The sequence below is a fragment of the Alligator mississippiensis genome, chromosome 1, assembly GCF_030867095.1.
Source record: "Alligator mississippiensis isolate rAllMis1 chromosome 1, rAllMis1, whole genome shotgun sequence".
NCBI classification, from domain to species: domain Eukaryota; kingdom Metazoa; phylum Chordata; order Crocodylia; family Alligatoridae; genus Alligator; species Alligator mississippiensis.
The window spans coordinates 214,392,352-214,416,742 of record NC_081824.1 but is presented as its reverse complement, the minus strand read 5'-3'; the positions used below and the strand labels follow the sequence as shown (position 1 = coordinate 214,416,742).

At 43.3% G+C, this 24,391-nt stretch overlaps 1 protein-coding gene across 4 annotated transcripts in view; it reads right to left on the bottom strand.

Moving 5' to 3' along the window:
• Positions 1-24,391, bottom strand: part of LGALSL (galectin like) — a 36,276-nt gene that overhangs the window by 10,783 nt on the left and 1,102 nt on the right. For 3 of the 4 annotated variants that reach the window (XM_019500787.2, XM_019500788.2, XM_019500789.2), the window contains exon 4: positions 23,990-24,167. In XM_019500787.2, coding sequence (XP_019356332.1) covers positions 23,990-24,167 — 178 coding nt within the window. Of the gene's footprint in view, positions 1-18,388; positions 20,993-23,989; positions 24,168-24,391 lie in introns of those variants that run through there. The other variant, XM_006264910.4, reaches the window with a different exon arrangement.

Genomic DNA, 24,391 nt, shown 5'->3' with positions numbered 1-24,391 from the left:
TGGAAAATTACAGTTTAGAAAAAAGTTCCCGCCACTCATATGCAAATTCACATTATTATTGGCCAGTTTTAAATTATTCCTACATGGCGGCCAGCAATTGGCTTGCTAGCCATATAAGAGGTTGAAGCAGTTTCCGCCCAAGTTGGAGAACTCCACACACACCTCGTGGAGAATTCTGAGTACACTGTGGAGCCTAGCAAACTCCACGCGTGTTTCAGAGCGAACTTAGTGGCCTGATCAACCACTAAGGACTCCCCGTCACCGACCCAAGGGGGCCTAGTACACCCCCACCCGAGACGTAAGACGACTGCCGGCCCGAACACCCCGAACACTTCTGCAGACCGACCAAACGAACTTTGTAATTTCTGCCCGACCCAAGTTTTGTTTACAACCGTAATGGAAGCAAGCTTCTGGCCTGCACTGTACGAGCAGTGTAAGTAAACAACCTTTTTTGTTTAATCAAAACGCGTCAGTACCTGATTCCACTCCAAGCGTCACAAGTACCCGCCCGCCGACTAGGGCTCCTAAGGCCCCGAACCCCGCGCCGCGGCTCTCGGCGGCGACACCTCCCTAGTCTTTTGTCCAAGTTTCTACTTCTTAGAAGCTTCCTTGTTGTGATTTAGTTTACTGAAGAGTTCCCTGCTAAACCAAGCCTGTCTTCTGCCATACTTGCTAGTCTTCCTGCACATTGGGATGGTTTGTTCCTGCACTCTCAGTAAGGCTTCTTTAAAGTATCACTAGGTCTCCCGGATTCCTCTCCCCTTCATACTGGCTTCCCAGGGGACCCTGCCCATGAATTTTCTGAGTGAGTCGAAGTTTGCTTTTCTGAAGTCCAGGGTCCTTACTTCGCTGCTCTCCATCCTTTATTTCCCGAGGATCCTGAACTCAGGCATCTTGCGGTCACTGCTGCCCAAGTTGCCATCTGTTATTACATTCCCCACCAATTCTTCCCTGCTTGTGAGCAGCACATCAAGAACAGCATGGCGCCTAGTTGGCTGCTTTTGCATTTGCACCAGGAAGTTGTCCCCAACACTCTCCAAAAACTTCCTGGATTTCCTGTGCACTGCTGTATTGCACTCCCAGCAGACATCAGGGTGATTCAAGTCCCCCATGAGAACCAGGGCTTGTGATCAGGAAACTTCTGTTAGCTGTTTGAAGAAAGCCTCATCCACCACTCCCTCCTGGTCTGGTGGTCTATACCAGACACCCACCACAGCATCACCCTTGTTGCTCTCCCCTCTTAACCCAGAGACTCTCAACAGGACTATCTCTAGCTTCATACTAGAGCTCTGAGCAATCATATGGCACTTTTACATAAAATACAACTCCTCCTCCTCTTCTCCCCTGCCTGTTCTTCCTGAACAGTTTGTAACCTGTCCCAGGCACTAAAGTGTGCCTGCTCCTTTAAGGGCAGAAGCAGCTTAGCTGGAGAGCCCTGAGAGCTAGGCAGAGCTCCACAGCTGCAGGTTGCCTGGGAGGGCATTAGCTGGCACCTGTACCCGGTCAGCTGACTGGAAGGAAGCAGGGCCCTGGGTACATATAAGCCCCAGACAGGGGCTAGCAGAGCTAGTTCTCTGGCAGCAGCCAAGGGGGAAGGAGCTTTTGTAGAGAAAATTACTTGGAGATTCTTAGCAGCCTGTTCTGCTGCTGGTAGGATTAATGGGCTATAGGAGCTCATAAGCACTTGAGGGAAGGAGGCACATGATACTGAGAGAGAAGCTTGCCTTCTTAAAAAGGATAGAGTGTGGACCCCATCGTTATTGCTGTTGTTGTGTTGTAGCCCAGGGGCTTGTGTTTTCTGTTGTTAATTATACTGGTGGACTGGGATGAGACTATTGGGGAGGAGGAGGCCTCGTTGGGGCACACTATGGTATAGATCCTAGCGCCAGTGAGGACGCTGAGACAGGGGATGCAAAGACCCCACTGCCAGTTGGGGGTGCAGAGATAGAGACAGGCCAAGTTAGGCCCAAGACCTCATTACAGGGACAACATTGGTATACCATCCACAAGGCATGGGGCATGGTAAAGGGGTGGTGTTGGAGCCACACATCTAGCCCATAAGGCTTAGGGTGTCCTCTGAGGCACCTACTTAGCATGGGACCCAGCAACGGGTCAGAGAACCTGTGGTGTTTTAGTGGGGCCCATTAGGACCGTGACTGAGCAGCCTCCCTATTTTATTATTGAGGGCAGTTTCCCTATTTTATTATCTATTCCAACAAAACATGGCAGGTGAGAGGAGCAGGCATTCACAGGGCAGATCTGGCATGGTCACAGGCCCCTAGGAGCTTAACGGCCACCTCTAGGGACCCCATGCTGTGGCAGTACCCATCCATGACAGTGCTTCAGTCATGCAAACTTTCTCACCAAGTCTGTTATTCTCATAGTTCCACGACTGTGCAAGGACTTCCAGTTCTTCCTGCTGGTTTCCCAGGCTCCGTGCATTCATGTACAGGCATCTAAGGTAACTAGTCAATTGCCCTAATTTCTCAGGAAGTATGAGAATTCTTCCCCTGTTGCCCCCTCCTGCTTGTTCTTCCTCCAGGTCTTCCACTTCCTACTTATCTCAGGGCTTTGGTCTCTATCGAACCTAGTTTAAAGCCCTCCTCACTAGGTTAGCAAACCTGTCTGCAAAGATGCTCTTCCCCCTTTGTCAGGTGGATCCCATCTCTTCCCAGCAATCCTTCTTGGAACAACATCCCATGGTCGAAGAAGCCAAAGCCCTGCTGGTGACCTCACCTGTGCAGCCAGGTATTGATCTGCAGGATGCACCCATTATTGCCAGGGCCCTTTCCCTTCACTGGAAGGTTTGAAGAGAACATGACCTGAGCCCCTGACCCCTTGCACCCAGAGCCCTGTAGTCACTTTTGATCTACTCAGGGTTTTCTCTGGCAGTATCGTTGGTGCCCATATGGATGAGCAGCATGGGGTAGTTGTCAGAGGGCCGAATGAGTCTTGGTAATCCCTTCGTGACATCTTAGATCTGGGCTCTGGGCAAGCAGCAGACCTCCCTAAACAACAGGTCAGGTCAGCAGATGGCTCCCTCCACTCCCTGCAGAAGGGAGTCTGCAACCACCACCACTCATTGCTGCTTCTTGGTGGTGTTGTCTCAATCCTTCCCACCTTAGTGAGGCATGGCCTTTTCTCCTCCACCAATGGAGCATGCTCCTCCCTCTCTGTTGCAATAGAAAATATTTTAAAAGTATTATAATAGTAAATATATAAAACCCAAGAGTTTTGGATGAGATACAAATACTTATGCTTCAGGACATAAACCAACCTCTAATCAATGGGAATTTGGATTCTTTTCCTCTTGTGGGCAGGTTATCCAGTTACAGTCTACTGCAGGGTCTCTTATACCCTGATCCACAGCAGGTACTAGTCACAACTGCCCAGGGTCAGATCCAGGGAGGTGTACTGAAGCACTTGCACCCCTCTTTGTTTCCTGGTCCACCTAAGTTTAAAACCACCTGCTTGGCAATGGCAGCAGCATTTTTAGTTGGGCGGCGATGAGGGAGTCCACTGACTTTGTGGCTCACAATCTACCTGATCCTGTGAGCCACCCAGGTAGTCATGGCCCTGGAGGGGCACTGCTGGGTGTGTTGGGTCGAGTGTACAACCACCCCCAACCTCTTTTACTCTAGCTGCAGAGGGTCAGCCGAGGATCCACTGATCTAGACCCTGATCTTCCTGGGCAGCTGGCCTGAGGCTTGCCCCTGGAATTATGAACTTTTCTCCAGGCCCTGGACCTCCTGTCCAGAATTTGTAACTGTTAACTTAAATCAACAGTAATGATTAAAGAAAAGAGATTGTGCTTATCTCATGTTTGCTGTCTGGGGTTCCTGCTGTTCACTCTGTGTGGTGGGTCTGGTGCTTCTGGCAGTCCAGACCTGGGCATGGGCTGGCAGCAGTACTCCTGCCAAGGTGAGGGGAGGCCTGCCCAGGGATCACACCATCCACATGTCCTTCCTGGTGCCAACCTGATCCCCCACCAGAGAGGCTCCCTATGTAGCCATTCCTGGTTGCTCTTAACTCCCCCCACCTATGGGGGCAGGCCCTCCTGCCCTATCTGTGCAGCCAGGCTTCCAATTGCCTGCAGCTGGGGCAGTTTGTTGCAGCTGCACTCACCACATGGTCTTCCAGCTCATCTGTGCAGCTGCAGCATAGCTGCATCTGTATCCTTGGGGAACTGGAGGGTTGAAAGCCAGCCTGGGCTGGAGGCAGCTCAGATGTGCTCCTCCCCACAGTGACAGGGCTGGGCCCCATTACAGATCCCGTCTAAACTCTTCATTCTACATGTGTTAACAACCCTCCCTTCTTCTTGATGTTCCACCAACCAAGCTATCCTTTCCTATGTCTGGTGGCTGCTCTTAGTAATGAAGCTCCTATTTCACAGCCCTGAAGACTGTTTTTAACTCATTCCAGTAAAGTGATATTTATTTTGCTTTAGTCTTAAACAGAATAAAACCTAGACCCCCAACCTTATTAAGAAAGTGTCTAGTTCATTTTTAACTGGAGAGAAATATGTATTGCTTTATATGTGATAATATGCATTGCCATCTTCACCCCCTTTTCAAAATTCTAGATCCACCTATGCCACTGCCAGAGACAATACTGGAGCAGTTGGACCAGTGAGTGGGTGGATCCCACATAACAATTTCTATGTTCCTAATGTGGACTAAGATCTTTGGATCATTTACCTAGTAAAAAATCTTACTTTTCAGAGTCTCTTGAGTTACTCCAGACTATGCACTGGCTGAAAACTAAGGGAAATGCAGGGATGCAGACACAGAAGGTATACACATAGCAGTCTAACTCCTTACCTTATAACTGCTGCACACCTCTTGTTACTCCCTCAACTGTACCCAAGCATCTATTATGTTTAGCTCAAATAGCCATAATGCACCAAAGTAGGAGAGCCAAGAGTAGGCTGTATAAGGAGACCTGTATAAGGATGCCTATCATTATTCTCCGCCCACACCAGGCTGTACTTTCATGTGCTATTCTGGAAGAGGGGAATGGGGGAGGGGAAGGACCTGTGTTATCTCTGTGTTATCTTTTTGCCATGGCAAGCAAACTGTTTTTGTGTCTCTTTCATTGGGGCTTGGTAAGATCAAAGTAGTTTCAAACCATAGATATAGAGGTAAAAGCTCTGAACTCACTAGCTTTCTAGCTGCTGAGCTATACATTTCTGCCACTGAACAGGAGAAAAGCTGCTGGTATTGCCCAGGAATTCTTCTGTTGGCATGTTAATATGTGAGAACATGATCATGCAATTACTACAATTACACTGTGGGAATCTGTTTCTAAAAATATTCTGATCTCTGCTGTCCTCAGTAGCTTGAGATACTATGTCATGTGTTTAGTTACCAGTGACATACAGGATGAAACTAATCAATATAGATGTTAATATAGAAAAAGAAAACCCCAAAACCCACAACAGAGATAGTAGCCTATTTTTTTTTCTCTTGCTTCAGCTATAACTAAACCCATTATCTTTCATTCTGCAGTATCGCAGCTTCGCTCATACAATACATTAAAATTATCACATTTTCTCTTTTGCATATACTGATTAGAATCCTATTATTTTGCTTGACATCATCTTCTGAATGGCATGTAGTAGTTGGTTTTATTGTGGAGTCCTGAACAAATTCCTTTTGGACCAGTTCCATATGGGGTCTAAATCAGTATGCCTCTGTTGATGTCAATGAAGTTATGCCAAATGACACTGACTGAGGCAGAGCCAGCATTAGGGAAAATGGCACCATAGGCCAACTTGTATTTTGGTGTCCCCCAAGTTAGTGGTGCTGCTGTAGACAGAGGCAGGTAGGCAGGGGCACAAGGTAAAATCCAGCAGGGAGGCAAAGTGGCAGGGTGCATCAGGCAGGTGAGCGGGCAGGCATCACTTCTGCTGTGTGGGAGCAAGATAGGTAGACTGGAGCTGGTGCTACCCGGTCTGCACATGCCCGGCCTGCCTCCTCCTGAACAGTGGCTGGAGGTGGGGGTGGGCTGGGCACCACTCCTCCTGCCTGGGGTGGGGATCGGCTGGGGCAGAGCAGGGCTGGAGGAGCGGGCTGCTGTGAGTGCAGGCTGCTCACACGTGTGTGTCTGGCACCCCCCTGACCATGCCACTCTGGGCGGTTGCCCATGTTACCCACCCCTAAGGCTGGCTCTGGACTGAGGATCTATTAAACATTTTGTCCATGGAAGGCATGCCCATATCACACAGACTGTACTACCTTTTGATTGCCACCTGCAGCATACTGCTGCTTTCACATGAGCCTGGTTTTCCATGTTTGGTCTGTTACTTAGCATTTTTATATTGTATTTTAAAATATTGCACTTCACAAAAGGGTTGTGCAGGAGCTTTGTAACATAATAGCAGGGCAGGTATCAAGGTTTTAATGTATTTAAAAGTATTGACATTTTATGAGTCTTTCATAAACTGAAAGCACGTCTTAGTGCAAATAAGCTCATGTGCACTCAGATTAGGGTTTCAGAATTTTGAATTAAAATATTTCCTCTAGCACAAAATTCAACTGGGAGTGCAACAGGGGGTTTCACCCCTGTTACTGGGAAGAGACTGCAGGACTGAGCCAAAGGTCCCCCAGGACCTTCTGAGGGGTAAGGAATGAGAAACCAAGCAAGGAAGGTGAAGAGATGCAGCAGGACTCAACCTGTGGACTCACCCCTACTAGAGACTGCCAGCTTTTAATGAGGGCCTCCTCTGCTAGCCTGATCAGGCAGAGTCCAACAAAGGGGAAGGGCCAGGTGACATAATAGCTGTCCCCAGACAGTGAACAAGGGAGGAGAAGCCTGGCAGGGGAATCAGGATAGACCTCCCTTGAGAGGGAGAGGGGAAACACCCCAGCAGTGGAAAAGCAGGGTCCTGGAGCAGGAGGGGAATGGACTTGAAGATGCAAAGATCTCAGCAGCAGCAAGCTGAATGGTTTTTCTTTGTTACCTTTTTGAGCCTGGGGGTGGGCATGATATTTTATGGTCTGAACTTTGTTTGTGACCCAGAGTGACAGGATAGTTCTGTTAAATATCTGTTGACAACAGCTGGGGGACCAAATGTAGCTATAAGGGGAGATAAGGAGGCCACATGGCAGAGTGGTGAGGCACCAGCCTCTGCAGTCATTGATTGTGAAAGGGTTGTGAGTGCTTGCTTCCAGGCCCAGTTCCATCAAGGCAACAAAGGCAGGGAAACTGTAGGCCTCACCCGGAGGTTAATGCATCAGCCAGTGAAGGCAGGGTCTCTGGGTTTAAGACCCAGGAGGGACTGAACCAAGATGGTTGGCAGGGCAAGAAGAGACCTGTTGGTCAGAAAGGCCAAGGCCCTGGAAGGGGGCCTGGACTTAACCGTTTCATAGCAGTGAGGTAGATAAGGAAAAGGCATACAGAAACAGTGATACCTGGCCCTAATATCTGTACTTGTTCCGCCCCACCCAGGGATGAGTCAACCTCTTGAAGTTATTTAATAACAAGGCATAGAAGGCAAGTGAGAGGAGGAGTGTGGACTGAACCCTGGAGTTACCTACCATTGGTACTCTATAACAAGAAGAAATGGCCATTTAATGAATTTTGTGATGGGGAAACTACGATTCTGGTCCCAAAATGCCTGATGGAAATGTCTGCACCAAGAATGTATGTGAAGGCTGTGAAACTGTGAAGCATGAGAAGGATGGAATGTTATGACCTTAAATATTTTCCTAAACAGTGCCTTTTGGTGCTTGGAGCAGGGGACTGGGAGCTCATACTCCCAGCTTTCATGCAGGTGTCACCATGAGAAGCATGTCAAATGATTACATGGTGCATACCTGTAGACCAATATCTCCATTTCCATCTATGCCACTGAGTGCCGTCAAGCTCATATGATCTCTCTATGCTTATACATAGAGTTAGTTTCCGTATATGTAAATTTAACATTATACAAATTGCAGCGGGGATGTTCTGGTCTTTATGAAATAATCTGTGTAATAATGTCTTGGCCAACAGCAGAGGTGGAAGTGGGCAGATCTCTGCCTTGGACAGCAGTCAGGCTGTTGGCAGCAGTGGTGGCCAGCTGGCAGCTGTGACAGCTGCTATTTTTGTGTTCTCTCCTGAATCAGTGCTCAGAGATGGTTCCCTGGTCTCCCCCTGTTTAGTTATGCTGCTGGTCAAGTGTGAAACCCATGTTAACTATGATGTAGATTAGTTGTTGTCACTGAGAAGATTAAGTGAAAGTGAGAAGGGATGACTACAAAAATTAGTCTCTCATTTTTATTGATATTTGCTTTCTATGTGACTATCTCTATGAGCTAGAAGGTACAGAGAGATTCCCCACCAAGCTGCCCTTGTGCACAGCAAAAATTTAGTTGCTTTTAATAGTTCAGTCTCATCTATAATAAGTCATGAACATTTGGGCTTCTTAAAAATATTCCTGTTTTAATATGGATAACATACTGTTAGGGGGCTCATGTACATGCCACGATTTTTGCCCGTTCATGCACTGCAAATGCGTGTCTGCATGAGTGGGATTTCCTGACACTTTAAAAGTATTTCTTGTGTATTAAATTAAAACTCCTTGGACATAATTTGGTTTGGCTCACCAGGAATTAAAGTGTTGCATACATGGATTCATTGCACACAAACAAAAAGGCACTCAAACACGTGTAATGAGCCGCTTTGTCCACCCAATGGTGCTGCAACTTTTTTGTAGTTCACCCCTTTGAATTTCTTTCACTTTCAAATTGTTTCCGCTTGTTGTTTTTACCTCGTGTAGTTTGCTGGCTACCTGCTTCCACAGATGCATGGCAGGGCATGGGTACGGGGTGGGTGGGTGCCCCTGGGCTGGGGGGGCAGTGCTGGACCATCCTGTTCACCTGCAGCACCAGCCAAGGATTTGGCTTAATTCGTTTGAAAACCTAGTATGTGTAAACATGGATGCAGTGCTAAAAAATAAACAAGTTTAAATTTTATAAACCCATTTAATTTAATGAGGATTAAAACTTGTGGTGTGTACAGGCACCCAGGGGCTCCAACCAAAAGCCATTGAAGTTAATGAAGGTCTTTCTATTGACTTCAGTGGCTAGAACTTCTGAGGTATAAGAGCTCATTATGTGCTGACTGGGGATTTTCTCCGGGATTAATGAGGTTGAATCTTTCTTTCGAGGCTATGGATCCCCCATGCAGCAGCCTTGCAGCTTCTGTTGAAGCTTATATGGATTATAATGCCACTTGCACTGGCCATGCTCCTGTCATGGGGACTTTTGTCTGAAAGAGTGTGATACTGGGAATGTCTCTGAAAACTCCTGGCAATAATTGCAGTCAGTAGTGTAATGACATGGCTAGGCACCAAGGGCACAGGGGCAGTGGTAACTTCCATTTGCTGGTGCAATAACAATTGTGATTGTAATCATGTAGCAGCTGGCAGCAGCTAGGTTTTTTTGTCCTCCAAATTGGTGCCAGGGGTTGCCCAGCTCACCCTACCCTTATTATGCTACTGACCCCAGTTGGATCTCTGCAAACCCTAGCTCTGCCAAGCCAGTGGATACATTTCACCCAACATGGGCTTCTTTTAGCTTGCCCACACACTCTTAGCATAACAGGAATCATATCTGTTCTATGACATATGGGGGCTGAGGATATGAACCAATGAGTTGATAAGGTACAGTCTATTATAGAAGCCTTCTCTGTGTCACTTGAATCACTGCAGCTGAAAAGAGATACTGTTCAGCTTCATTAAAGATTTTAATTAATTAACTAGATATTTATTCTACCCTGGGCAATCTCTTCAGATCACTTTCAGAACCCTTTCAAACTGCAACATGCAGAATACCATTCCCCCAGTCTAATCTCTACATTTCACACTTGCCCTCCATCTGTCAATAAGGGCAAAAATGGGGCTATTTTAGATCCTATCAGTGTAGGTCTTTAAATGTCCAGAAGGTTGTTGTCCAGGCATGCTGTTGACACAGACTATAGACCAGTGGTGTCAGACTCACCCTGGGCCTCAGGCTGGATCCAAACCATGGGGACTCCTCCCAATCCAGATCTATGGAGCCAGGAGCAGCTGCAGTGGGTCTAGGTCCAGAGCTAGCAGCGTGTGTCTGGGAGTGGGCAATGGTGCGGGTCAGGGACTGAGTGGCAGCATGGGTGGGGAGTGGGCAGTAGTGTGGGTGGGGGAGTGGGCAGCGACACAGGTCTAGGAGCAGACAGTAGCACAAGTTCAGGGGTGCGCAGCAGCAGGCCTCTTATCTGCACAGCTATCACTTGCCCCTCTGCTGGCAATGTCAATTGAGGTCCAGGGACCCAAATTTTGAGGCAGGGCACACTCCAGTTGCTAGGCCCCATAGTGGTAGCCCAGCAATCCAGATAAAATGGTCCATCAGCCATGTGTTTGACACCCCTGCTATAGACAATCAAAACTGTATACACACTGTAGTTTTAAGTATGTAACAGTGGTTAGTGAATTATGAAACCTTAAGTGGTTTATGTAGCACTATGTTGTTGCAGTATAGGGCCTTAACCAGATTCTCCCAGAAGCCCCTGTTGCTATCTGTGCTTTGGAATATTGTTAATTTGATGTATTAAGCACATAAAGCTGAAGAGGAATGCCATTCAGTGCTATTCAGCATGGGGCACTTCAGCTTTGGGGCACTGCAGCTAATGGTGAAATGAGAGAAGGAATACTGCCTTTTTAGGAACCAAATAGTTCTCAGGGTGCTGTGTAGGGGCTGGCTTGGGCACAAGAGTGCTTCAGTGTGGAGCTAGCTGGCAGCTCCACACCCTGAAGCACCCTCATGCCCTAGCCAGCCCCGCCAGCATCTACACATACATTGTTGAACAGTAAATAACACCACTGCAGGATAGTACTTGTGTTTAAAAGTACTTACCTATGGCAGGGGTTTATTAGTATACTGTGGCCTAATAGGGCTGCATGTGTAGATGCTGAAGCTTTACTGTAGAGCTGACTAATCATGTAGACATATCGAGAGTACATCTCAGAGAATGTCTCATGTAGATGTATCCAGAGGCTCCCAGAACACAGGGTTTCTTTCCTCAGGTCTTTTCCTAGGAACACTGACCTTCTAAATACTGAATCCTCACACACACACTTTGGGAATGCACTCAAATCTGACACTACTTTGTTCTGTGAACCCAGAAGGAGAGCAAGGGAGGAAGCTTTGTGAATCTTTGCCTTGTCTTTCCTTGTAGGATCATAAGAAAATAGAGCTGGTTGGGATTTCAAGAGGTCACCTAGTTCAACCCCCTGCTCAAAGCAGGATCATCCCTGACTAAACCATCCCAGCCAAGTGCTCTTGAAAATTATCTTCCTCTCTTACTGCTTGGTGTATTGAATTATTAGTGTTGTTCTAATTAAAGCCAGTTTGGTTATCTGGACAGTCTCTTAGTTGTTTAGTAAATGAATTGGTTAATGGGGCAAGAATCATTTGACTTCCCATTAGTAGCACATAGCCCTTGAAGTAAGATGTTTCCTAGCCCCACATGGGCTTAAAGTCCCCAATGAGGGAAGTCCTTCAGCTCCTCACACTGGGAGCCTCTGATGTCCTGTGTCAAACAGCCAAGCCAGAGCTGCCAGGCACAAGGTTTGAAGTCCCTGGCTCTTTGGCACAGCTTGACCATCAGCCCCAGCCACAGGTTTAATTTAAGACACTATACAAACCATCCATTAAACTGTTCTACATTACACATGGAACACTCTTATGGCTTGTTTGCCATTTTATGGCACCTTAAATTGCATACACATGTAGCACCCTGACATTTATGCTACGTTTAACTTGTTGGGGCACCTTGGGTTGCTACCAGATCTTTGAAGGGTTTCATGAGGTGAGAGATAAGTGAGGTGTTAGGAGATAAGCAGACAAACTAAGGAGTTACGCCCAGGCTCAGGCCTGTTCCTGCCTGGACAATCCCCCATCCCCACTGTCAGGCCCTTCTACAAAGAAGTAAGCATTGTAATCTATAAATTAGTTTTTGGAATTGGGTGCCACTCCATTCACCAAGTTATGGAGGTGTGAATTCAGTCCAATGAGGGGTGCCTTGAGTCCATAAGGATTGAGAACCACTGGTGTAGCTTGACCTGAAATAGGAGGACTGGGCTCCACACTCCACTTTGATGTGGACTTCAGGCTGATCAGGAATTTCTTATGGATAATCTATTCTGTAGTTCTGCTGGAATAATACAAGCATAGGCTCTGTCTGGCTGCATATAGGTATTTTTAAAAAACTTTATTAATGAATCCAACTTATAAAATAGTAGATGCAACATTCAAAAACATCCAGGCCCCCAAGATATATACAATGACAGATACCAGTCTCCAACCAAGACTGCTACCACAACCCAAATCAATGTCCATAGAAGTCTTGTGCTCCTTTCCCTTCCCCTCTCCCCTCAAACCCTGACAGTTCCTTGATGCCTCCATTGATGTAAGCTTTTGTGTTTCTTCATCTCTAAATAATAATTTACCTTTTCCCCAGAATTCCACGCAATACACTTCTCACTATCCTCTACTCATTTCTACCCACAAAACCTCAAATTCATTCCCAAGTATTAGTTAATAAAACTTGGACTTCAGCATTCAAAAACATTTCTCAAATTTTCTAGTTTGGAGATAGGAAAAGATTCTCTTTTAGCAAATTCCAAAAATTTCCATCAGATTTCTAAGCATCTTTTTTGCTTTCTCCCCTATAGAACATTGACTTCATAGGACAACTTTTCCATCACTAAAACTTGCCAAACTTTTAAAAACCAATCCATGATTTTAGAGGTGTCAATTCTCTTACGGGCTTTTAAAATTGTAATTTTTGCAGCCACTAGAAGATGAGTGATTAATTCCCTATGATACACATATGTTGCAGAGTTCTCAGGAAGGTTCAGTAGGAACACTAAGGGATTGTCTGATAATTAATTAGCCTATTATTTCCCTCACCGTGTCTTTTTTTAGTCAACACCATGTCAAAACTGAAATGCTGCATCTATTAATATCACTTCCTTAGCATTCAGTCATGTAGGCTTTACTCAGAGTACTCCTTACCCATCAATTTAGTCCCATTGAAATCAACAAGACGCCAAGTGTGAGTAAAGACTACACCCAAGAGTGATGCCCCAACATCAGAGCCCTTACATCTTACAGCTTTTGTTGGCAATCTGCTAAACATATCCATATCAAAAACCTAGTGTCCTGGTATCCTGCTCCTTTGAGTGCTGATACAGCACTTAAAGGCTCAGGGGTGTCAATAAGAATTTTGCATGAATCAGGCAAGTATTTCTTTCCCCAAAGGTGTTATCTGGCTGTGTAGGCTGGGACTTCTCGTCTGGAAAATATTCAGGGGATGAAGTTTGAAAGAAGCTGTGTAATTAGAATAAGCAATACAGGTAAATGACACCATCTAATTAAGTTTTCAATTTTATTGTTATTAAAAGTTCATTATCAAATTGGCACAACACATAAAAATAGATCTGTGGTCAATGATACATATTATTGCCAGATCATTTCATGCATACCTTTTCCAAAATCAGAAGGTAACTTACACAAAGCAGCCCATTGGGCTAACTGCTATTTATAATCATTATTATTGCAGCATGGAAAGACTGCTGTCTGTTGGCTGTACTCAAATGGGTAATGCAAGTTACCTTAATTCAAAGTAAATTCACAAGAACAAAATATACATGTAAACAGATGCACACATTTTTAGAGTATGTCTCAGATGAAACAAGTAAGAGTCAAGAGAAGAGGATAGTCCTAATTCCTCTAAAGTTGGAAATTTTGGAGCATGATCCAACTCTGTGCTGATAGACAGATCCAACAGTGCTACCAACAGAAACCAGGCAAATCCTCTGGCAACACGGGAGTCTGTTACTTTGATGCTGCACGTGTTGCTGGGTACCAGGCAGCAGGTGATCACTAACTTTATTTGCTCATAGAATCAGTGGTTGCTGGTGGGACCTAAGAGAGCCTATCCAACCAAGACAATGTCTAAAGTTACATTCTTCCCCATCTGGGCTGGCTGTAGTTATGAAGGCTAGGTAAAGATGCAGCTCATAGATTAACTAAATCCAAGATGCATAAGCTTTCATAAGTCTGAGTTAGATCTTTCCTAAATAAGTGCTGAGCAACTTTTACTGAACAGAACTGTGTTTTTCTGCTTCACGTGAGACCTCAGAAATCAAAATCACATTATAGAAATAATATAAGGTAACTAACCGTATCTCAACTTATGCTGGGTATAAAAACTTTTCTCTAGTAGCTGTTTCACATAGCAAACATATAGGGCCACCATCAGCCTGATTCTGGCATCATTTACAAAAGTGTAATTCTTGTAATTGACCTAAGTGATTATGGTGCCATGGACCACAGGCAAGTTGCCACCATGTACGTGGGAATCCCATGGATTTCAATGGGAGCACCATGCATGGAGCAGCCTATGTCAAATGCACCATTTGATTGTCTGCATTACAGAATACTGTGGCAGTGTGGCTCTGTTTATTCTCCCCTAAGCTCTCTTCTTTACTTCAGAATCTGTTTTGAGCAAGGAAGGGTGGAAGTTACAGGAAGGACATTAAGTACGCGCAGAGCTTCCAAGCTCAACAGCAACACTGTCTTCAAAAAACTGTACTGGGTGGAGGAGGTTACAATTTACAGTATGGGGAAGTCTATACCTTCTCAGACAGTCTCTATAACCCCATGTCTTATTTTTGGTCAAGCTTTGATGTAGCTCTCTGCCTCTGAGCTCAGGCTCTGTTAGTATTGCCATATAGTACTCTATTACAATGATATGACTGTTCTGGTCTCATTTCCTCCCTTTGCACAATATTAAATAACGAAAGATAAGATTTTACCTCTCATTTTGCACATTAAGGGCTATATTCAATAAAATGTCAGTGCTTGCCTCTCAGCTACCCTTCAGAGAATTACAGAAGCATAAAACTGGCACAGAGGAATGGTGAATCAGGTTCTCAGCCTGATTTCCAGCCCTTCTGCAGTTTATTCAAAATAGTCCTGAAGAAAGCTGTTCTGCTTCAAACTAATGTTAAATTGGTTTAGCAATTCTGTGCATATCTTTTCACAAGCCATTCAGGGAAGGGACTGGAAATACAATATTTCACAAACAATTTGGCTGTTCGCTTATACAACATGAAGCTATTTAGTACAAAATGTTTTTCTGGTTTAGTGCAAATATTTTCAACAGTGACATCAAAAAGTAAGAAGATACAATGAACATTTCAAATAGCATAGGTAAGGTATGAAAAATAATTTCCCTGAAGTAGTTTCAGAGACATAATGCTGAAGTACTTCAAGGCTGTTTCTGAATAGGCAATATTCTGTGATTATTTTTTTTAAAGACAATTAAACTTGGGTTGTGTTTTACCACAGTCAATTCCAAAAGAAACCAGGTGGTTTTTTTTAGAATTATGCTAGTTAGGAGATGCTATGTATTAGGGGTGTGCAAAGCTTCAGTCAACGATTTGATTCAGAGAAGATTTGGCCCAATTCGGAGGCTGAATCAGTGAATCCGAATTGAATCAGGAGACCAAAAAAACCCTCTGAATTGATTCAGAGCCTCTGAATCAATTCGGAGATTTGGAAGGCAGTTTTTCAGGGGAACAGAAATGGAGAAGAGGGAGGGGGATCAGGGAAGGAAAGACTGACATCACTAGCTGGTCAGTGACTGTGATCTTTCCCTGAGTCCCCTTCCAATCACAGTGCTTTGGGGGAGGGACATAGAAACAGCACATAAGCCTCTGTCTGCAGCCTTTCTGTTCCTTTTGTGAGCTGTTTCTGTCTTAGCACCAGGAAGGTCCCCTGTTACAAGCTACCATCTCTGCTGTTTTAATCCTGCTGCATCTTAACACACACACAAAGTCACACGTCACAAGTTTTGCTTATCAGCACCTTGAGGTGCAGTTTCCCAGAAACCCCTGCACCTATCTCCTTGAAACTTGGCAGGCATCATGCCCTCAGAAGGGCCTACCATCTCTTCTGTTTTCATCCAAATCTGCCCAAAAATGACAAAGTTATAGGTATTTCAGTGATTCCCCATTATAGTCTATGGCTGAATCACCAAATCTCTCCGAACCAGCGCTGAATCTTCCGAAGCCGATTCAGCTGAATCGACTCAGGTCAGCGATCCAAATCTCCAAATCAAATCACTGTCCTCAGAATCAGCCGAATCCGAATCAAATACTTCCCTATTCGCACAGACCTACTATGCATCTACTCCCGTGTGGACGTGTCTACACGACACGCTACAAGCCCAGTAGACAAATTTTACTGCACATTAGCACGTCACGGTGAAAGCTGTGCTAATGCACTAATGCAAAGTAGAATTAGTCTACTGCACATTAGCATCACATAAAAAATGTACAATGGAGCTATTACACAGTAATGCCGATTACGGTGCATTAAGGTTAGTAATAACAGTTACTAACCTTAATGCACTATAAAGACATGCCCTGTATTTATTTGTTTTAAATCACTCAAGGCTTTATTCATTCAACTTTATGTTCCGCTCACCATAGTCTGATGGTATCAGGCAGAAAGTCACAAAATAAGTGATAAAAAGTTATCTTGTTAGTTTATTCACTCACTTGAGCCTATTGGAACCAACTTTCAAAAGAGTTTGGTGACTAACGTCTCCCAATGAAATGACATGAGTAGCTGGGAACTAAATATTTTTTAAAATCTGGCCATGTGGAGGTGCTGAGCCTTTCTGAAATCCTGGCCTACAGATGCTGCCTTCTAGATAATCAAATGCATCATTTGACAAGTACTAGCAACACGCTTAAATCAAAATCTCAGATTGGAATAATCCCTAAACTCTGGAGAAGTTTGAATCCAGGAACTGGTACTGCAGCATGATCTCCTTGTTAGTGAATACTTAGCATATTCTATCTAAATGACCTGGTGAGGTATTTGGTGGTTTTTAACAAAGTCTTACTGAGCAATAACACTTAGGGCCTGATTCTTTTTTCACTTACACCAGGCATAAACTAGGTAGAAGATTGAGCTATCTGGAATAAACGTAGCATACATGAAATAAGAACCAGGTCCCATGCAGTCTCAGACTTGCCTATTTTGACTCTCTGCAGCTGGGAACTGCCTAGCCACAAAGAATTAAAAGACTTCCAACTGACTAGCCTACTGGATATAAAAGCAATAACTGTGATTTTTATTTACCATTTTTTTCTCAGTATCCAAACTTGTGAACCTTTTGTGATAAACTAAGCTAAAACATACTAGAAATATATTATCAATCCTCCCTTTCTTTGGGCCTGATTCTGAAATCACAAGAGTCAAAATAATGGGTTCCTGTAGATGTGTGGGGAGGCTGCTCCAATATATTATAATTACTATGTTGGAGTAGACTCAATTAATCGAGTCTGCTGGAGCATGCTAATTAGTGTGCTGCAGCCAGCCTTCGTGTCTTGTGTATCAGTGTCCCCATGCTTCAAAATGGCAGCAAGGGTGCTTCAACTAAAGGTTGTTCTATGAGTTTATCATGAAAGAGCCACAAGTTTGGATACTGAGGAAATGGTCAAAAGTCACAGTTATTGCTTTCACATCCAGTTTGATGAGTTTTAGTTAAAGCGCTTCCACCCCCATTTTGAAGCGCAGGAACGCTGATACATGAGATGCTGTAAGCGCTTTAATGGTTCTGAGAGCCACTCTAATTACAGTACCCCCCAAAACCTCAAAGCACGGGTAAAAAACCCCCAAGATGCTTGCAGTTGAAGCCAATGGCACATCAGGGTGAAACCAGAATAAGACTGGAATGAGGCACTCTACGTATTGTCTTGGACAGAAAATTATTATTCATTATGAAGAACAACATACAGGCAGCTGAGAAATGTAAAACAGTACCCAGGTTTAACACCAAGAGTCTTGTAAGGGTGGGGGGCAGTGAAAGGATCACCTCCTGGGGTTCCTTTGACCTGGACAAAGCACCAAGCACAAATCTTGAGAGTTCATTTTTGCATTCATGGGTTATGCTTCTGCTCTGCACAGGGTTATCACTGGGTTACAGAAGTCTAAGGGCTGCTCTAACTGATACAAGCTGCAAACAGTTGTAAGGGGATGAAAATGTACTAAGAGAGCAGCTGAGCAAGGGCAGTTCAACCAACCCTTTTGTTCCTAGATATAAAACAACATGGCAGCATGGAGAGGAAATGGTATAAAAGCATCTGTCTGTACAAACAGAGGATCATTCTTCCTATAGTGCTGTTCTCCTGGGCTGGCTATATTAATGGGCAAAATTAAGAAAATGCTGGACAAGGCAGCTGTTAATAGGTCCAAGCCTAAATTTATGTCCTACATACACCTGCATTTGAGCTGTAAGAGGTTGCAAAAAAAGGTGGCAAATAATCCAAACATTTCATGTAACGAGCTTCTTTTCCTAGATTTTTATTTTTAAGAATATATTTTTGTACTGAAACATTTTCAGCATTCTTAATACATTTGAAAATGACACGGTCATTTCAATACTTCTGTAAAATAATAAAAGCAAAGCAAGACAGAAACATTTTATATCAAGAGTCAACCTGAAGTACAAACTGAGTCCAATTTACATATAAAGCCATACACCAGGAAAAAAGAAACTCTAAAAATAACATGTAGGCTCTGGTTTAATATGTGTGTGTGTGTTGGGGGGTGGGGTGAGGAATAATCATTGCAATTCAAAGTTAAGGCTAAAACTCCATTTTTAATCACATTGTATAGGTAGAGGTCTAATTCTGATTTCACTCATGCGAGGGAAAATTCATTCTCATTTTAGCCAATGAAATTTAATTTCTACTAGAACAAGATGAGAATGAAGCCTCTAGGTTTTTAGTTTTTAGGGGACTAGATCCAAAGTGCAGCGAAAAGACTTTCATTGACTTTAGTGGACATTGGATTGGGGCCATAGGTAGGATGCTGGCTTGCTCCCTATGACTTCCTGACTGAGGGTCATATCAGCTTAGAATAAAGGTAAAATGAATTGACTTACAATTTCAGGGGTATTGGTTGTAGCTGTGTTGGTCTAAGGACAAAGGCAGACAAAGTTCTTTGGGTAAATCTGATATTTTTTATTAGACCAACTAATAAGTTGGTCTAATAAAAGATATTAGATTTACCCAAAGAACCTTTTCTTGACTTACACTTGACATTCTAGCCTTAACTCTTGATATTCCAGTTTTGGTTGGATTAATCCAGGTCTTTATCATAAGCTTAACAGTTCCATCTGTGTGTCTGTCTTTCTCTCATGCTGTGCTATAAAAATGTCATCATAATGTGTGTCTTAAAGTCCTTATAATACATGGTTTTAAAATTGTCTATATTCATTTTTCTTTCTCAAACTATAACACTTAAAAAAGACCTATTATATTCCATTGTGTAAAGCCAAGAGGAAAAAAAGTATACTTAGTTTTAAAGAAGCCATGAAAAGTTACTGTGTTTATTCACAGTGTAGAGCAATTACAGTGTTTATACAGCTATGTCTATTTATTTAAAAAGCTATTTGGAAAAGTTATTATTCATGTGCAGTAGCTGATTTTCAAGTGTTAGTAACTTGGCTGTCTAGACTAGTTTTCAATTTAGCGTCAAGGACCAAATTATGACCTTGGATATATGCAGAGAATTTCCCAACCCCGCCAAAATGGCTAGTCCTATTTTGAACTAGTAGCCTATAAAATGTAACGGTGTTCTTGAATTTATAAAAGCACACTTAAAACTTAATTTTTTCTAGTTAAGTTTGAAAAATGAATCCACCTTAGCTTGGACCTACCATTTACAGCGAAGTTATAAAGCCCTGAAAAACAGTTTCTAGTGAATACACGAACAGACCTTCACCATCAGTGGGCCAAGAGGACATCATTAGAACGTAATCAACTGTTCAATAAAAAGTGACTCATTTCAAGAATATGTTACATTTACCCAAAGAACCTAAGACATGTACATTCAAAATGCTTATACTTTGCTGTTCTGAATGATCAGTAACCCTCTGTTCATATTTACTAATAATACATACATGAGTATAAATAAATAAAACTACAGGTAAGCTTTAAAAATTGTATTAACATGACATGTGCAAAACTCTGAACAATCTACATTCTATGCAAATACCCTGACTAAAATATACAGACCCTATCCTGAAGCCCTTACTCAGTTTTTGCACCGCCTAGAGGCCAGATCTTCCATGGGGGGAAGTCAGCATATTTCCACAGAAACAAATTAACTTCCACTGATTGCCCCAGCTGAAGATCTGGCTACTCCCTGGGGCAAAAATCCCATAGTAATATATGGGAATTATGCTCAAGTAAGGATAGGAGGTTCGATTGTGCCCCATTGCCGTCAATGGGAGTATTACTATTTTTATGTCAGCAGAAGCAGGCTCAGGTCCTGGATAAGGATTTCATCATTTGGCCCTGTGTTGTGCTACACTAATCCACTTCAGTGCAGGTACAATATTTGTAAAAGAAAACTTTGTATGAGGGTGTGTGTGTGTTTTAAATAACTGTTCAATAACTGCTTTTAGCACTTCTTTTCAGAAACTGCCTTTCTGTGAGAAGATTAATAGCTGCTGCAATTTAAAGACAGGATTGTAAGTCTTTCCAAATCCATTCTAATTTGATTATCCAGCATGGATGGGTTATCTTTTTGTTCCAAGAAAAATGGCTCAGTGTCTATTAATCAACAGCTTTCTTCATTAGGATAAACAACAGTTCAATTCAGCAACGTATTTTTTACTGCACACAGGAAACAAACAGTGAAGCCTGTCTATTACAGTTGTGTCCAGACCCAGCTGCCACTGATCTTCCAGACAGATGATGGCACATGAGCCAGTTTGGAATCTACAGTTTCTAACAAGTTCAGCCAAGTTTAGTAAGCTGAAGATCTCCATTTATCTTTATTGTGTCAATTGCTGACAATGTTTCAATACGATGGTAAAAATCAAAAAGCTGATGTCCATCCACAAATATTCTAAAACGGGGGTGCTCACAAAGAATTTCAACCTGGAAAAAAATAAAATGATGGTTCACAATGTAGTTGACACGTGTTATTTCACAGGACAAAAATGTCATTTGGTTGCTCTGCACTAAAACAACAGCCAATGGCACTTTTATGCATGGTTACACTGAGTCGAGCAGTGTGAGTGAGCCCCATCGTGAAATCATGCTCTGCCCGTTCACTCTGGCTCTGTGCACATTTTAGTGCACGTGCAACATGGCTCTTAGGCTCAGGACACCTCACAAGAGGGGTGCTGGGTGTCTAACAGTGGCTTTATGATGCTTTTTTTGGCCCATCATGCACAAAAACAGGTGTAGGCAGGCCTGTGTGTTTTCACTGTGGTGCTCCCTAGCACTGCCTGATGCAGTGTAGATGTGCCCATTATTACTTAAGTACTATGTGCCAGTAAGAACGTAGCAGCCAAATTTTTCTTTCAGCTACATGGTTACAGATCTCAATTAGCTTTACAGAAGTTAGCAAAGTTACTCTAGATTTATACTGGCACAGCTGGTGACAGATTGCAAATCAACCTTTTTCTTGTGATGCAGAAGTCACTCTTACTTACATGGAGCTCTTAGCTTGGAATACTGGCAGAACTGGGACCCATATATTAACTAACATGTACAGAGACAGATCATGCCACCAAAAATCATGTGTTAAGCTCTACTCTCTCCTGTGAAGAGGGCAGTTGCCTCCACAATGCTGTTTCTTCCTTCCTAGAATGCTCCTTAGTGTTAAAATCCATGCATCAAGACAGTTTAGGGATTACGTGGACTGAGCCAGGTAGAGAGTGGTCCTATATCACATATGGGTGGAGGTCACATTGGCCTCCACATGGATTTCTTGGAAAGATAACCAAGGCCAAAGCTATATCAGCGGCTCTGTCCAGCCCTGTCCTGGGTGACTATTCACCTGAGCCAGCTTTGATCAGAGAACTCCTAGGAGCTAATCTTCATCAGAGCTGCCCTGCCAGGAAGCAGAGCTCTGAGGTTGCTGAGTGCTTAGGGTAAGGGCACAGAGACTCAGCTACCAGAGATTCCCCAGGTCTGGGCTGATGACAGAGGGAGTCTGAAATCCTTGCTAAAAGGGTATGATCTTGCTCCCAGGGCATATCCACAGGTATGTGCAATTATTAACCCAGAAAGCTGGTGAACCAGGTCCTAACAGTACTTTCAGGTAGCCCCACTCTGTTCCTAGTGTGTTGTGTACTTACACCCAAGGATAGAATTTATTCTTGTGATAAATAAGCCTGGACCAACCAACTAGAATCACTAAAATGCCTCATTACATTCAGCTCCAGCACTGAAAGTCCACTTTGAAAGTTACCATGAGCCATTCTAGTCTTTTTTAATTTTAATTCAATTGAACCATCCAGGTCATTGGATGGTTCTGCCAATAACCCATTTAATGTAGGGGAAGATGTTTAGAAACTACAAGTGTCAAATGGGTGCCTAACTTCCATTTGTGCCTTGGGAAAAATCCAAAGCATCTGGCATAAGGCACATGCTATTAATCTCTTTTAATATAAATCAGCATCAATAGGGTATGGGATTTAAAATGACAGGTCTAGATAAATTATTTGTCTACCTAGTCAAAGGACCAAGCCCTGATATTGCTGAAGTCAATAATAAAACTCTCATTTGTTTCAACTAAAGCTGAATCAGGCCATATGCTCTTTCAAGTACATTTCCAGCTACACTTACCCCAGTTGCCAGCTATTATGGGAGAGTTGGTAGGAGCAAACCCACCACCTTTCTGGGGCTTCAGCAATATCAGAGGAGTTGTGTTGGATGCACCCTTCTATTCCCTAGCTATTTGAGGATACTTAGCTTTTGGGTTTGGAGAGACTACCTTGGGGCAGACAGGACTAAGTAGATTTGGCAGTCATTCAGAAATCTGACATTTATCATGGGGCCCAGAAGGATTTATAATATAGAAGCACGGGGGTGCTTTTTCTGGGTCAACTGGCTGGAGAAGGCAAGCAGTCTTTCTTCTCCATGACCTTGGGTCACTGGTAACAAGGCTCCGTGCAGCTATACATGTTGCTGGCCCTGATTAGCAAAGACATCCTTCGCAGGACAACAAACATTAGAGATGGGAAAGCTCTTTTAGGCCTCCAGAGTGCTGCCTATATTACACTTACAGGACACTTTCAGACAGCTCCATTCTTACAGTTTGCAAGGCTATTTTGAACTCCAGGTTACTGAATTAAATATCATTTTATATAAAATTAATTGACGCAATGGACCAAAGCCAACCCGGGAATATCTCCAGAGGGGACAGAAGTTACATCGTAATGCTATAACCGTCCAGCCCTCATTAACAATAAATTTACAACCATTGTGCCCAGAAAAATAAAAGCTAAGAGTGTGACAATCACAAACAGTATTTAAATAATAAGATCTTAAAACATAGCACTAATATAAGAATTTTTTAATTGATAGCTATTAAAACCAGGAAGCATACTTCATTACTAAGCATTATGATCTCCAGCTTGTCATATTTGTCTTGTCAAATATTTGAAAGTCTGCCATAAAGAATATGGAGAAATCTCCTCTCCCTTGCCAGGAAGGGCAGAAGATGAGGCAATAGGTTTAAGCTACAGCAAAGAAGATGTCATTCAAAGCTAAGAGAAAGTTCCTAACTCTACCAGCATTTGGACCGTGAAACAAGCTGCTAAGGGAAGTTGTGGAATCTCCTTTACTGAGGGGTTTCAAGAAGAAACTGTCTGGGCTAGGTTTAAAAGAGAATCCTGCATTTGCGTAAGGGCTTGGATCATCCCTGTGATGTTTTATTGCTTATATAAATGAAAGGGGGGAATGCTATAAATTGCAAGTAACAGTATGTGCATGAATATACACCACTTTTGATCACTATTTTTATATCTGTCATCCCAACAGAATAAATGCGATTTCTCAATGTGCAAGTCATATTGTGCTGCACCATCAAGTCAAAGGACTTCTTTTACAACAGATGGATGTTGTTCTGCTGCTGGTACTCACCCTAAATGGCTGGTCTGGAATGAAGGGAAAGTATGGAATTGACGACTGTTCCTCCCCCCGTTCACCAGATATACAAGAGTTTCTAAGGAACTGCCTGTCTGGAAATACAGCTTTCAGTTCAATGGCTACATCTGCAGGAGGATCTTCTGAGTCTCCGCATGTGAGACTGATGTCAAAGCTGAAACAGGAATAAAACGGCTCTCATTCACCAGGAAACAAGCAAAGAAATCCAAACTGCAGCGTGTCTGATTTCTAATTTCATTCAAAACAAGCACAGGGGACCTGGGTCACAGGAAACAGCTAGTCCCAAAAGTTGACAGAGGGTAATGACACAAAATATATCCTACTGTCATTTTGTTAGCTAAACCTTGTCTTCCTTTACTACAAGGGATTATGTTGGAA